The 12,270-nt window shown below is 57.4% G+C and overlaps 1 protein-coding gene across 1 annotated transcript; it reads right to left on the bottom strand.

Annotated features, from left to right (window-relative positions):
* Positions 1-1,458: 1,458 nt before the first annotated feature.
* LOC147412348 (forkhead box protein J1-like) lies at positions 1,459-5,502 on the bottom strand. Its single transcript, XM_086481458.1, has 2 exons — positions 5,017-5,502; positions 1,459-2,262 (listed from the first exon to the last, which is right to left on the bottom strand). The coding sequence occupies exons 1-2, from the start codon at positions 5,500-5,502 to the stop codon at positions 1,459-1,461; spliced, it is 1,290 nt and encodes a 429-aa protein (XP_086337584.1).
* Positions 5,503-12,270: the final 6,768 nt, after the last annotated feature.

Genomic DNA, 12,270 nt, shown 5'->3' with positions numbered 1-12,270 from the left:
CATCCCCGGTCAGCGCCGGCGGGGCTCGCCCGCCCCGGGACGGCTGCGGGCGGGCTCGGGGCTGCTGCTGCTGCCCACCCTGCCCTCCCCGGACGTTTGCGGGGCGGACGGACACCCGCCGCCAGGGCTGCCCGGTGCCGGGGATGCTCCCGCCGTGCCCAGGGCGGGGGCGCTCTCCGCCCCTGCACCCCCCGCAGCCCCCTCTTTTCTTTGACCCCCCGGCGCCGCCGTAAAAGGCGGAGCTCTGCAGGGGGTGCGGCGGGGACGGGCACGGGTGCACCCGAGCGAGAGGCGACTGCTGCCGGGCGGCCGCTGGCCTCCCCGGGACCGGCGAGGGGCCCGATCCCGTCCGGCCGCGACTTGCCGGCCGAAGCTCTCCACCCCCTTGCCCCTTCACTGACCTCAGTGCCAGAGTTTCCCTCACACCCCACTCCTCTCTCTGCTGCAGGTTTGCCAGCAGTTTCTTTTCCCCACCCCCGCTTCTTAAATATCGCAGAGGCACAACCACCGTTGCTGATCGGCTCGGCTTTGGCCAGCGGTGGGTCCAACTTGGAGCCGGAGAAGCTGCTGGCAGCTTCTCACAGGATCCACCCCTGTAGCCGCTCCCCCGCTACCAAAACCCTGCCACACAAACCGAACACAGCTCCCAAACCGCATTTCCCCTATCCCCCCACTATTAAGAAATGCTATGTTAAAAACACAGGGGTTTTAAAATATATAATATTTAATAGATTATATAAAAACATCTAAAGAGGCAGACTTTTTGAATATATAATGTTTAATAGATTATATAAAAAACATCTAAAGGTGAAAACGTTTTGAATATATAATATTTAACAGATTATATAAAAACAACTGAAGAGACAGACTTGCTGGATTTATAAACCTTTTCTTCTTCCCTAGGCACAAATCAGGAGGGAGGTTGAACTCACAGAATCCAGAAGGGACTTCTTTTTACATGCTAGCTAATTATTACACTGTACCTACCAACTACCCTAGACAGAAAAAGGAAAGAGAGAGAGAAACGGAGAGATGAAGGGGTGAGGAAATTGCACTTAACCTATCAAGTCCTCAAGTCCTAAGCTACCAGGAATGTCTTGAACAGGATTTAACAGGTGCTTTCCTTTAGCCCTGAAGAAACATGTACCGTGTTCATTTCCACATGGGGGGGGGGGGGGGGGGGGGGGGGAAAGATAATTTACATATTCACATTTCTTCCTTTACAAGTAAAAGAATAAGTGCTGTTAAAATTTCTCCTCTTGAGGAGACTCATGGACTAGAGACTTGTGATGTGTCCTTTACAGATATACCAAGCAGTTCTTGTGGTGGTGTTTCCGTGACTCAAGCTGGTAAAAGTCACTGTGGATGTCTCTCTCTCTAGAAAATCTTGTAAGTCCCAGCAGCACGGGGGGAGCGTCCTACTAAAGTCTGTGTGGGCTTTGGAAGGTGACTGGCCTCTCATAAGAGGGCCGCCAGGTTGCTCCAGTTGGTCGCATCTGCTGGAAAAGAGGTGTCGTTGAGATCAAACAACTGCTCTATGTTGACAGCGGTGGAGAGGCAGTCGCTTGTCTCTTCGTCCCAGTGATGTTGCAGGAAGGAAGTGGCCAGGAAGGTTTCATCAAAGTCCAAGATGTTCTGGTTGGATGCGGTGAGGACCTGCTCCTGCCCCTGGGGACACTCAGTGTGCTGCCCGTGTACTGTCAAGTCCAGGTCGTGTGTTACGGGGCTGGTTGGAGTAGGTGGGAGCTCCAGATCCCCCAAAGTGGAGAAGTCTCCATTCAGGTTGGTGTTGAAGATGGCTTCCCAGCCAAAGTCGCCTGTCAGTGATCCCAGCTCGGCCTCCTCTTCCTGGGTCAGCAAGGCAGAGTCAGAAAGCCGAGGTGTCTTGGCCATTCGTTTGGGCGAGGGCTGCTTGTGCTTCTGCCCTGCTTTGCCAACCACCGGCTTCCAGTTCTGGGTGCCGGTGACTTCTTCAAACTCCCTCAGCAGCTGCAGCGACTCCACGTTGACGTTGAGGATGTTATTGGAGGCGCAGGGGGAGGCAGCTGGGCTGGCGACGCCCTGTGCTTCTGGCTGGTCTGTTTTGGTGAAGGCAGGATGGATCTGCACTGGGGCCGTCCTCCGTTTTTTGAAGGCCCCGTTCTCGAGCCGGTCAGCATGTTGGGGGTCAAGCTTCCAAAACCCGCCTTTCCCTGGCTCGTCCTTCTCTCGGGGCACCCTGATGAAGCACTTGTTCAAGGAGAGGTTGTGCCGGATGCAGTTCTAGACCCAAAAGAGAAAAAAAAAAACCCAAGGTTGAACACTTGTTTGCTGCTGCAGCACCTACCTGTGTGGGGAGGCTGGTAGAGAAGCACGTTTTCAGCAAGGCCCTTTGGGAAAAAGAAAGCAGAAACAGCAACATCGAGACATCCCAGGCTGCATGCCCAGCAGAAACTCCCCTGCCCCTAGCCACCAGCAGAGTTTTCTTGCCTTCTGTCTAATCCAGCCAGAGGTGACAGGAGCCAAGGGGCTCAAGCTAGGACCTGCCAACCAACAGGAAGCTTTTGGGCAACTCTCCTTGGTTGTAAATTGGGACTGTGGGGCCTTTGATCATGCAGAGCACTGGGAGAAACTGGCCAGACTCGCTCCAGGCATGGAGCTAAGCTGAAGGAGGCTGGGTCCTCCTTCGTGTCTAAGGAGGAAGAGGAGGGTATAATCTTAAAGGTCTTTTCCAACCTAAATGTTTCTATGGTTTACACCAGTGTGGCCACAGCCCCATTACAAGTGGCAACACATGGCAGCACCGCGGGGGATGGCATCGTGAGGGCCCTCCTTGCATCCCCCTGTTCATCTGTGCCTGTTGCTAGTGTTGAGGGGAAATTATTTGGCCAAAAATAGGCACCGTGCCTCCCCGCAGCCAGGCTGACCCAAACCAGACGGGCAAAACTGGAGACACACATGGATGTTCCACCACAGCCCGGTGTGTCCCCAGACGTGCCTCCTGGCCTGAGGAAGCTTGGTGTGGAATCACTGCATCTTCACCAGCCACCACTCAAACGAGCTGAAGGGGGAAAAGAAAAAAAAAAAGGCGGGGGGGGGAGAGAAATAGAGGAGTTTCTGCTCCCGTCGAGCTGTTCTGAAACCCTGAATGTGCCTGGAGTGATGTGAATAATCAGAAAGGGAACTCTGTTGTTGGGTAAATAACCCAGCATTGGACTCCACAAAGCGAAGACTGTATTAAGAGATTGGATATGGTAGAGAGTTGGGTTTTTTTAATGTTGCCTGGATATCTTTATGCTTATTCATCCATAATCCGTAGTGTCGAATAGGAAAAACAAGGCTTGAATGCTTAGAGCTGTCGAAAAACACGCACACACACACGCACACAACAAAACCCTCCTCTGGGCTGAAGCTCCTTGGGTGTGTTGGCGCCTCTCCAAAGCACTCAGCTCCCACAGGAATATATCCATCTCCCCCCTGGAGTATGGGTGGCTTGACCTTTCCAGGCTGCCTTCACGTACGGGGATTGGGATAGGGGATGAGAACACAGCCTCGAAAAGAAAGTAAAAAAGAGAGCGAGAGAGACAGGGAAAAAGAAGAGAGTGAGAGACAGAAAAAAGACAGAAAGGAAAAGAGAGAGAGAAAGAAAGAAAACAAGCAAAAAAAGAGAGAGAGAAAGAAAGAAAAAAGCAGCAGGAACACTGATACCCCTGCAAACAATTCAGGCTGTGGGAACGCCTCATTTACAGTTTAACAAAATTTTATGTGGGTGAGAGACTTGCCAGCTGAATTCTCTGCTCCCCATCTCCCCTCCCCATCCCAGACCTCATTCAGCCTGGGCCGCCCTCTGTTATGACCCGGCCGGTTAACGTATTTATCACTCCTGCCCGCGACAATCCCGTGAACCCCCTGCATCTCTGCAGAGAGGACTGAAAACCTTCTTTCTTTTTTTAATAAACACATTTAATTAAAAATGTGGTGATTATCCAGCCGTGAGTTTGCAGAAGAAAATCAACACGCTGGCCCTGGAGAGGGACCGGGGGGTTCCCTTCCCCATGTTGGGCTTCAAGAGCTGCTGGAGACCCACCTGCCCAGAAGGAGGGTGGGCAACACGTGGGCAGGGGGTTTGCAGCAGATTTGCCCAGCCCTGCCTGGGTGAGCGCTGCCACCGGGATCGCTGGCACGCTGCGGATTTGGGCTGGGAATAACCCAAGCAGAGGGACGAGCCACCCAGGTCCCTCCTGCCCTGCCATATCCTAGAAAGCCTCACGTGCCGGAGGTCTCCTTGCGTGACGGAGGAGGGCAGCGAGCCAAGGTGGCTGGGAAAAGCCCCTGTGCTTCACGCGGTCCCCAAAGCTGGTGAGCCTGGGGGCTGTCCCCTACCCCCTGGGGACATGCTTGTGCTAGCTGGGGACAGCAGCCCTATTTGACCTCTTTTTGGGCTTCCCTCTGAGGCCTCACCAGCTCGTCACAGCGATGGAGCCTCCTACGCCTGTCCAAGGGGACAGGAGACCTGCCCTGCTGGGAAAGCAGCAGCATTTCTGCTCTGAACCTCCCCAGCGAAGGATTTGTCCAACAAGCGGCATCTCCCTGGGGCTCCTCTCCATCCCTCTCCTACACCTGCACCTCAGCACCCAGAGATGCTCAATCTGGCCATTTCACGTGTGCTCAGCCCGGAGGGACTCAGGACACCACGAGAGCCTCAGAAAGGTGGAGCTGGGGACAGAGATGCCTTCGTCCTGGAGCCAAGAGGAGCCGCAGGGACCAACAGCCCGACAGGTACCTCCTTGCACCCAAAATGGCCCCGGGCTCTCCCCTGTAACGGCTCCTTCCCTCCGCCGCCCTCATGGTCGCGGCATTTCTGCACACCCAAGCTCTTTCCGTTACAGCCCTTCCCCACCAGCTGCCGGTGCCGCCTTCCTCCCAGTGGGATTCAGCATCCCCATGGCACCTTGCCTTGCACAGTGGAGGCTGTGGGAAGCCCTCCCCAGCCCTGCGGGGCGAGGGGACAAGACAAGAGGTCTCCAAATCTCCTACCTGCCAGGTGGGATCAGCATGTCGGAAGTAGCAGAAGTTGTCGGTAATCCACTTGTAGATGGCGGAGAGGGTGATTTCGGGCTTATCGCTGGCTTCCATCACCATGCGGATGAGGGTGGCGTAGGAGTAGGGCGGCCTGACGTGCGGGTTGGTCTTGTAGTCGATGTCCTCCACCAGCTGAGGGTGCACGGGCATGGTGTGGTGCGCCGTCCTTGAGGTGGAGGAGGAGGAGACGGGAGTGTGGGGCACCCCCATGCACGCTGGGTCAGCGGCCAGGGGCGACATCGGGGCGTCGAAGCTGGAATGCTTGTGACAGTCAAGGGGCTCTGGGCCACTGGGGCAGTAGGACTTGCCCATGCTGGTGTCCTCCCTGATCGAGCAGTCCGGCAGCCACATGAGGCTGGTCAGGCTGTCGTCCAAGTCCACTGCGGGGTCGTTCTTCGTTCTTTTCTCCTTCCCTGCCCGCAGGTGCGACGCCTCAGCCATGCCTTGGGAAGGGAAGGGAGGGGACGGGGCAGATCCTGCAAGAACAACAGGGAGAGGGTTGAGGCTCCCCGAGGGTGCAGCCGCTCTCCAGCACCGGGGCAGGTGCCGCTCCCGGTGCCGCTGGGTGACACCCATCCCCGGGGTGCTGCACGCTGGAGCCGCAACACCTCCCCCGGGGTGCCTTAGCAGCCCTGAAACTCGGGCAAATTCCCCCCAAACCCCGGGGGCCGGTGCTGCCCAGAAGCCTTCGGTTGTAGCAAGAATTAAAAACGAACCCCACAAAACCCCCACAGACGACCAAAACCCAGCCCTGCCGTCCCACAAAGCAGGGATGCTTCTCCCACCCGCCGCTAGCAGGACAAAATAGCTTCAAGTTCCCCCTCCCCGCTACCAACTTCCCTCGGTTTCACCCTATTTCTGCTCCTCCCTTCACCCGCTGCCCCTAAAGCAACCCGGGGGGCGGGGGACGGAGCCCCGCGGGGGACGCGGACCCCCCCCAAGCGCCCCCTCCCTCCAAGCGAGCCGGCAGCTTCAGGTGTCCGTTAGAGCCCGAGCTGAGGGTGAGGCGTCTGGCTTTCGCTGCTGGGCTTTCAAGCCGCAGTGCCGCGGGTTTGGGCGAGGAAAGAGCCCCCCGAGGCGAGCCGCGGCCGAGGAGCTCCGCACCGGCTGCGCGGCGGCGGCTGGGACCGGGGGTGCCGCGGTTTGAATGACGCCGCGCTCAACAGTCGCGGGGGGGGGCGCGAGGGGGGCGGGAGGGGGGCGCGCGGGACCGGGACCGCCACCACCCGCCCCGCTCCCGCAAAACAGGCTTCTTCCCCCCAAAATAAGCCTCGGGGGCAGCGACAGCTTGTGCAGATGCTTGAGCCCCACCGTCACCACCCAGCCCCCGCAAACTCCTGTGCCCGCAGTGAGGGACAGCCCAGGAATGCTCGCTGCGGCGGGCGGGGCGGGGGGACGGGGACGAGGGGAGGAATAAACAGACTAAAAGCCAAAAGAATAATAACCCCCGCCCCGTGCAAACCTGCTGCCCAGACCTGGCACGGTCAGGGCTGGGGAGATTCTTGGTTATTCCCAGAGTGAGATTAAGACACAAACACGGTCAGGTGCCGTAAAGAAAAGAAGTTTAATACTTCCAAAAACATTCGCGTAGAGGCAGGAAAGAGACAGAAAGAGAAGGAAAAAAAAGCAAAGTACAAGTGCAATAGCTACCACCACGGAGCTGCGGCGTCCCGTCAGTCCGAATCGACTTCACGTCAGGTGGGGAATTCCACTGGGTGCTGGTAGTCGTGGTTCTTTTATTGGGGTGTCATCGCTCCTCCCGGGAATCGATTAGCATCTCAGCCTTACCCCCCCCCCCCCCCAGCGGTGGTGCACATGCCCAATACCGTCTCTGTGGGGGATCTTTCTGTCCCTGGGTCTGGGCGCATGGGCCAGGGTAAGGGTACAAACAGGAGATGTGCGGTTTTGTGGTCGGGCAGGTGCTGTGTCGCTGCAGCGATGGTGAGGCAGACATCCCTTGGGGCAAGATGTTCCAGCAATGTTGAGACATCCGCTGCAAACACAGTCTCGACAAAGTCCTTTACATGAGCCCACTTTGTTTGGGTGCCTTTTCTAAAGATGAGAAAAAAATTTCTGCCTTCATCGCAGGAAAAAGAAGATCAGGAAAAGGCAAATCCTCAAATGATGAAGAATGCTGGGGTGAAGAAAAGTGGCCTTTTTCCCAAAGAGGAACAATTGGGAACAAAAAATGGAAAAAGCGGTTTGGTTTCGGTCGAGTTGCGGATTAACACTGTCCGAAGCTTTAGTTAGGTCAGTGTGGTAACTGAAGCGTGAGCTCTCTTCATTGCTGCCCAGTGAACTGCATCCAACACTCAAATAATCACAGTTAGTCAGAATTCCTGAAAATTACCAACCAAAAAAAAAAAAAAAAAAAAAAAAAGAGCCCCACAGGCTGTTTTTTCCCCCACAAGGCTCCCAGGCGGGGAGGGCAGGACGGGCTGACCCAAGCTCCAGCCCGGCCACGTCGCAGTCGCCTCACTCCTCGCCACGGCCCGTCCCGACCCTGACGCGAAGCCACCGCAGCCCCAGGGCGCACCCCTGGGGGCCCTGGCTCGGGAGAGAGCGGGGCCGAGCCGGAACGGCTCCCAGACCGCCTGGCCCGCACGGACGGGGCAGCCCCGCGGAAACCTCTACCGCGCCCTTCGCTCCACACCCGCAGCGGGACCTCTCGCCACCCGGGGGGCCGGGCCGGGCCGGGCCGGGCCGGGCCGGGCGGCTCCCGCACGGTCGCTGCCGCCGCCGCAGCCGAATGCCCCCCCCGCCGCTACTCACGTCCCGGCGACTTACCGGGCCAGGCCCCGCCGCGGGCACTGCGGCCCCGCCGGCCCCGCGCGCGCCGGAAGCCACGGGCGGTGGAGTCCGGCACCGCCCGCGCGCCGGAAACGCCGCGACGCCACCGGAAGCCGCGCGACGCCGCCGGGGCCGGGGCTGCCGCTCCCCGGTGGCCCCCAGCGAGCAGCCGGTGGCTCCGCCGCTCTCCGCCGCCCAGCCCGGCCGCGGGCCCGGGCCAGCCCCGCTCTCCCCAGCGGCGGCCCCCGCCGCGGCAGGGCCTCCCCGCCCCAGCTGCGCTCGGCGCCGGGCTGAGGCGGCCGCCGTGAGGCGCCGGCGGGGCCCTTCCCCTTCCCCGGGCCTGGCGGCCTTCCCGCAGGCTGTCCCCTCTGCTTCCCGGGGGCCGCAGGCCGGGCCTGGGGCATGGCTGCCCTGTCCCCAGGGCGGGCGCGGGGGCCTCTCCGGGTCTCGGTTTGCCCCCGTCAGGACAGCTGCCTCCTGGGGGGACCCGGGCTCTGCCTCGGGCTGCGGCCTTGCATGGGGGGGGCTGGCCCCGGCTGGGCGCCGGGTGCCCCCCAGAGCCGCTCTGGCACTGCTCTCCTCATCTGGAGAGGGGAGCGAAACCACAGCGAGAGGCTCATGGCTCGAGAGAAGGCTGGGGAGAGGTCCCTCGCCCACCACCGTCGTGGGCAAAACAGCCCTGGCTCAGGGAAATTCATTTAATTCCTTGCCCATCAAATCCCAGTAGGGTGATGAGAAATAAAAACTAAACCTTAGGACACTTTGCCCCCCCTCCCCTCCCTTCTTCTTGGGCTCAACTGCACTACTGATTTTCCTCCACCTCCTCCCCCCAAGCGGCGCAGGGGGATAGGGAATGGGGGGGGTGGTCAGTGCGCCCCACATTGTCTCTGCCGCTCCTTGCTCCTCGCACTCTTCCCGTGATGCAGCATGGGGTCCCTCCAATGGGGGACAATCCCCCTGATCTTCTCCAGCAGGGGTCCTTCCCATGGGGTGCAGTCCTTCAGGAACAGACTGCTCCAGCATGGGGGGGGTCACAAGTCCTGACAGCAAACCTGCTGCGGCGTGGGCTTCTCTCTCCATGGGTCCTGCCAGGAGCCTGCTTCGGCATGGGGTGGGTCTCCACAGGGTCACAGCCTCCTTCGGGTGCATCCACCTACTCCGGCATGGGCTCCTCCACGGGCTGCAGGTGGAGATCTGCTCCACCGTGGACCTCCATGGGCTGCAGGGGGACAGCCTGCCTCACCACGGTCTTCACCACGGGCTGCAGGAGAATCGCCGCTTCGGTGCCTGGAGCACCTCCTCCCCCTCCTCCTTCACTCACCTGACCTTGGTGTCTCAGAGTTCTTTCTCTTGCATATTCTCACTCCTCCCTCCTGCTGACGTTGCCCAGTAGTTTTTTCCCCTTCTTAAATATGTTATCCCCTGTGTCACTATGGGATACCGCCAACGCTGATGGGGGTCTTGGAGCCGGCTGGCACTGGCTCTGTCGGACACAGGGGACGCTTCTAGCAGCTCCTCACAGAAGCCACACCTGTAGCCCTGCCCCCCCGCCCCCCAACCTTGCCCCGCAAACCCAGTACTGAACGAATTCTTCCTGACCGTACCCTCTCCTGTGCGTGACGCAGTGAGGCACAGCCATACAGCTGCACAGAGCCCCTGCTGGGAGAGCTCCTGGCAGGGCTGACACTTTCTTCCCAGGGCTGCTCCTGCCCACGGACAGTTCATGATCCATGGCCCTCGTCCGCTTTCCCGAATGTTCCTTTCCCTCCGTGCCCCAGTCAGTCGTAGGGCTTACGGAGCTGTGGGAGCCTTATCCCATCGTTTCTCTGCTCACAGCTCTCGCCAGTGCTCCCCACCTTGAGCCCAGCGAGCAGTTGCATTCTGTGCTGAGGTGAAGTCATTCCTGTAGAAGTCACTTTATCCCAGGGACAAAGTCCCCCTGGCCGGGCATGGGGTATTTTCCTTTGCAATTAGTCTTGGGTCCGTCCGCTGGTCCTGGAGTTATGAAGAAGTTGATCGGCTCCTCAAGAGACTGGAAGGCTTCCAGTCATGTCAATGTCCTTGTTCTTCTTCCCCCGCTTGGGTGGAACCACCGCTGAGCCAGCCTGGTGCCATTGGTGCCCATGGGGTCACTGCACGGCTTTCCATGTACCCACCTGTCACCCTTCCCACGGGCAGACCGATGGGGCACCGTACTGGTGTGCTCTGGGGATGAGTCCGTGCAGTCCTGTGGTAATGAGCTTTGTTGTTGGGGTTTTTTTTTGCCAAGGAACCACCAGTGCCATGCACTTCTGGTGGTGTTACGAACCACTCATGCTCTTTCTTGAATTCTGCCTCGTATCTTCCTCCCTTCTCGTTGGCTTCATCTGTAGCCTTATTAGTCCCTAAGCGATGGCATCCTTCTCTTTTGAGGTCGTGGCCCCCTTTCAGTTCTGCACTTCCTGTGGTGTTTTCCTCCTCAGTTCCCAGGTTTTGATCTAACAGTGCTCTGAAGTGTGCGCCTCTAGGTCACTGATGTCACTCAGTGTGGTAAACGTGACCCAAGCCCTGGGGATAACAGCGTGCCTTAGCGTTTTCCAGGACTGAAAATTCATTTCCCACCCCACCCCACCCCACCCCCCCCCAGATATTTTTTTGTTCAGAGGCAGCCTGGGACCTGAGCGGGAACCGAGATGTTAATTAGGGACACGAGTGTACGCTGCTCTTTTGGCTTTAGCTGGGGCAGGGGGCATCAGGGAAGCAAGAACAAGAAATGAACCCCAGCAATGTCAGCAGTTGACAGCTCACAGTGTCCTGACAGGACGCAGCGAGGTTCTCAAGCCACAGAGAGAGGAACAGTAAGGAACACATTGGGCACAAGGGTTTTGGTTAAACATAGGCCAAGAATAAGATTTGTCTTTGGGGCACCAAAGATTTGTTTCCAAGACCACAGCTCCTACGGCAAGAAGTATTGGGGTATTAGGTAAGCCCCACCAAATGGGTTTGTTTGGTTTTCCATTAAAGAAACACCAGAATGGGAGACGCTTTGAAACGGTCCCATTTTCCGTCCTTCATGCAGAAACGATGGAGAGAAAGAAAGATCCAGTTCAACCTGGAGGGCTCAGCCAGTGCCATGATGCTGATGTCACGAGCTGGAGGAGCAGCTGGCAACGGCGGAATCATAACATTCTGCACCGGTTACCAACTGCCGTCATCGGTTCAACGAGCCTGGAGAAGGGACCAGCTCCTTCGTTCAGGTGGGTTTGGGTGTCAGCTGGGGTTTTGTTTCCAAAAAGAGGCAGAGCTAAGGGTCTGAAGGTCCAGATTTCGAACGAAAAGGACGGCTTTCAGGAGAAGGTTATGACTTGCCAGCATTGAGAGAGTGGGTGAGGAGCACCAGAGGTGAAAAGGGCCGCAGTCGTGAACGATCGCTCTTTCCGCGCTTATTCCCCCTACGCACAGGTAAGTGCTGCAGACTTTAGAGGGGTTTGTATCCTTGGTGTTCTTGGCACCTCCGTGCCGCAAGGGAGGTTTCTTATGTAAAGTCAGAAGTTGATAAGTCACTCTGTCTGGGTCGTGGCCGCACCTGCAGATCAAATAGCTGATTTTTGGAAGTGGTGAGAAGAGCTAATGATCATCTACACTATGGACAACTTCTCCTGTGAACTGGGCTCAGATGCTCAAGGAGCACCTGAGTCAAAAACCCTCCCTAAAGATCACTCATCACTTTCTTACTGAATCAACATTGTCTTGATTCTGAAGAAATAGGCCACGTTTCTCATTTCTGCTTGTGGCGACTACCTGCATTTCTGCAAAATCAGTTATTTCCAACAAAGTCCTTCAAAAGGGGTTTGTCCTTCAAAAAAAATATTTCTGTTCCAGCTGGTGACAATCCAGGGGTGGGTGTAGGGCTCTTCATTCCTGCAGCTATGTCGGCATTGGGGATGTAGGTGTTAATGCCCGGCAGATGGGCTTTGGCTCCAGACCCCGGCGTGTCCCAGGGGACGGCCCAGCTGTACTGGCTACAGCCCCAAAGTGGCACGTTCTGGAGGTGCTGCTCCTCGATCCAGCTGTCAATGTCTGGAACTGGGTGAAACTTAACCTTCAGCTATTCCAGTATTTTCACGTGTGACTGTGTACACCTTTAAAAAATGACATTTTACATTTAGTAATAGAAAATTACTGATTAAGAAATAACCGGCAACCTGGCATCAGCTGGGATGTAGTTCATCCCCAGGATATAACCCCGAGTTTATATTTGTCACCGTGCTGCTGTCCTGCAGGGGCTGCTGTATCATCTCCCCCGTGGATTAAAACCAAAAAGCTTTAATCGAGGAGATTCACAGTTAAGGCAGCCACTAGGGTGTGGGAACCTCGGGTGAGTTACCCGCAGAGTCATTGTCCTCATTGTCCTCATGAGGGTTCAGGTGCAGGTTGTGC

This window comes from Leptosomus discolor, unplaced genomic scaffold (genome assembly GCF_034619465.1).
Source record: "Leptosomus discolor isolate bLepDis1 unplaced genomic scaffold, bLepDis1.hap2 HAP2_SCAFFOLD_82, whole genome shotgun sequence".
Taxonomy (NCBI): domain Eukaryota; kingdom Metazoa; phylum Chordata; class Aves; order Leptosomiformes; family Leptosomidae; genus Leptosomus; species Leptosomus discolor.
Note: the sequence above shows the minus strand (reverse complement) of the source record. Positions and strands in the feature narration are given on the sequence as shown.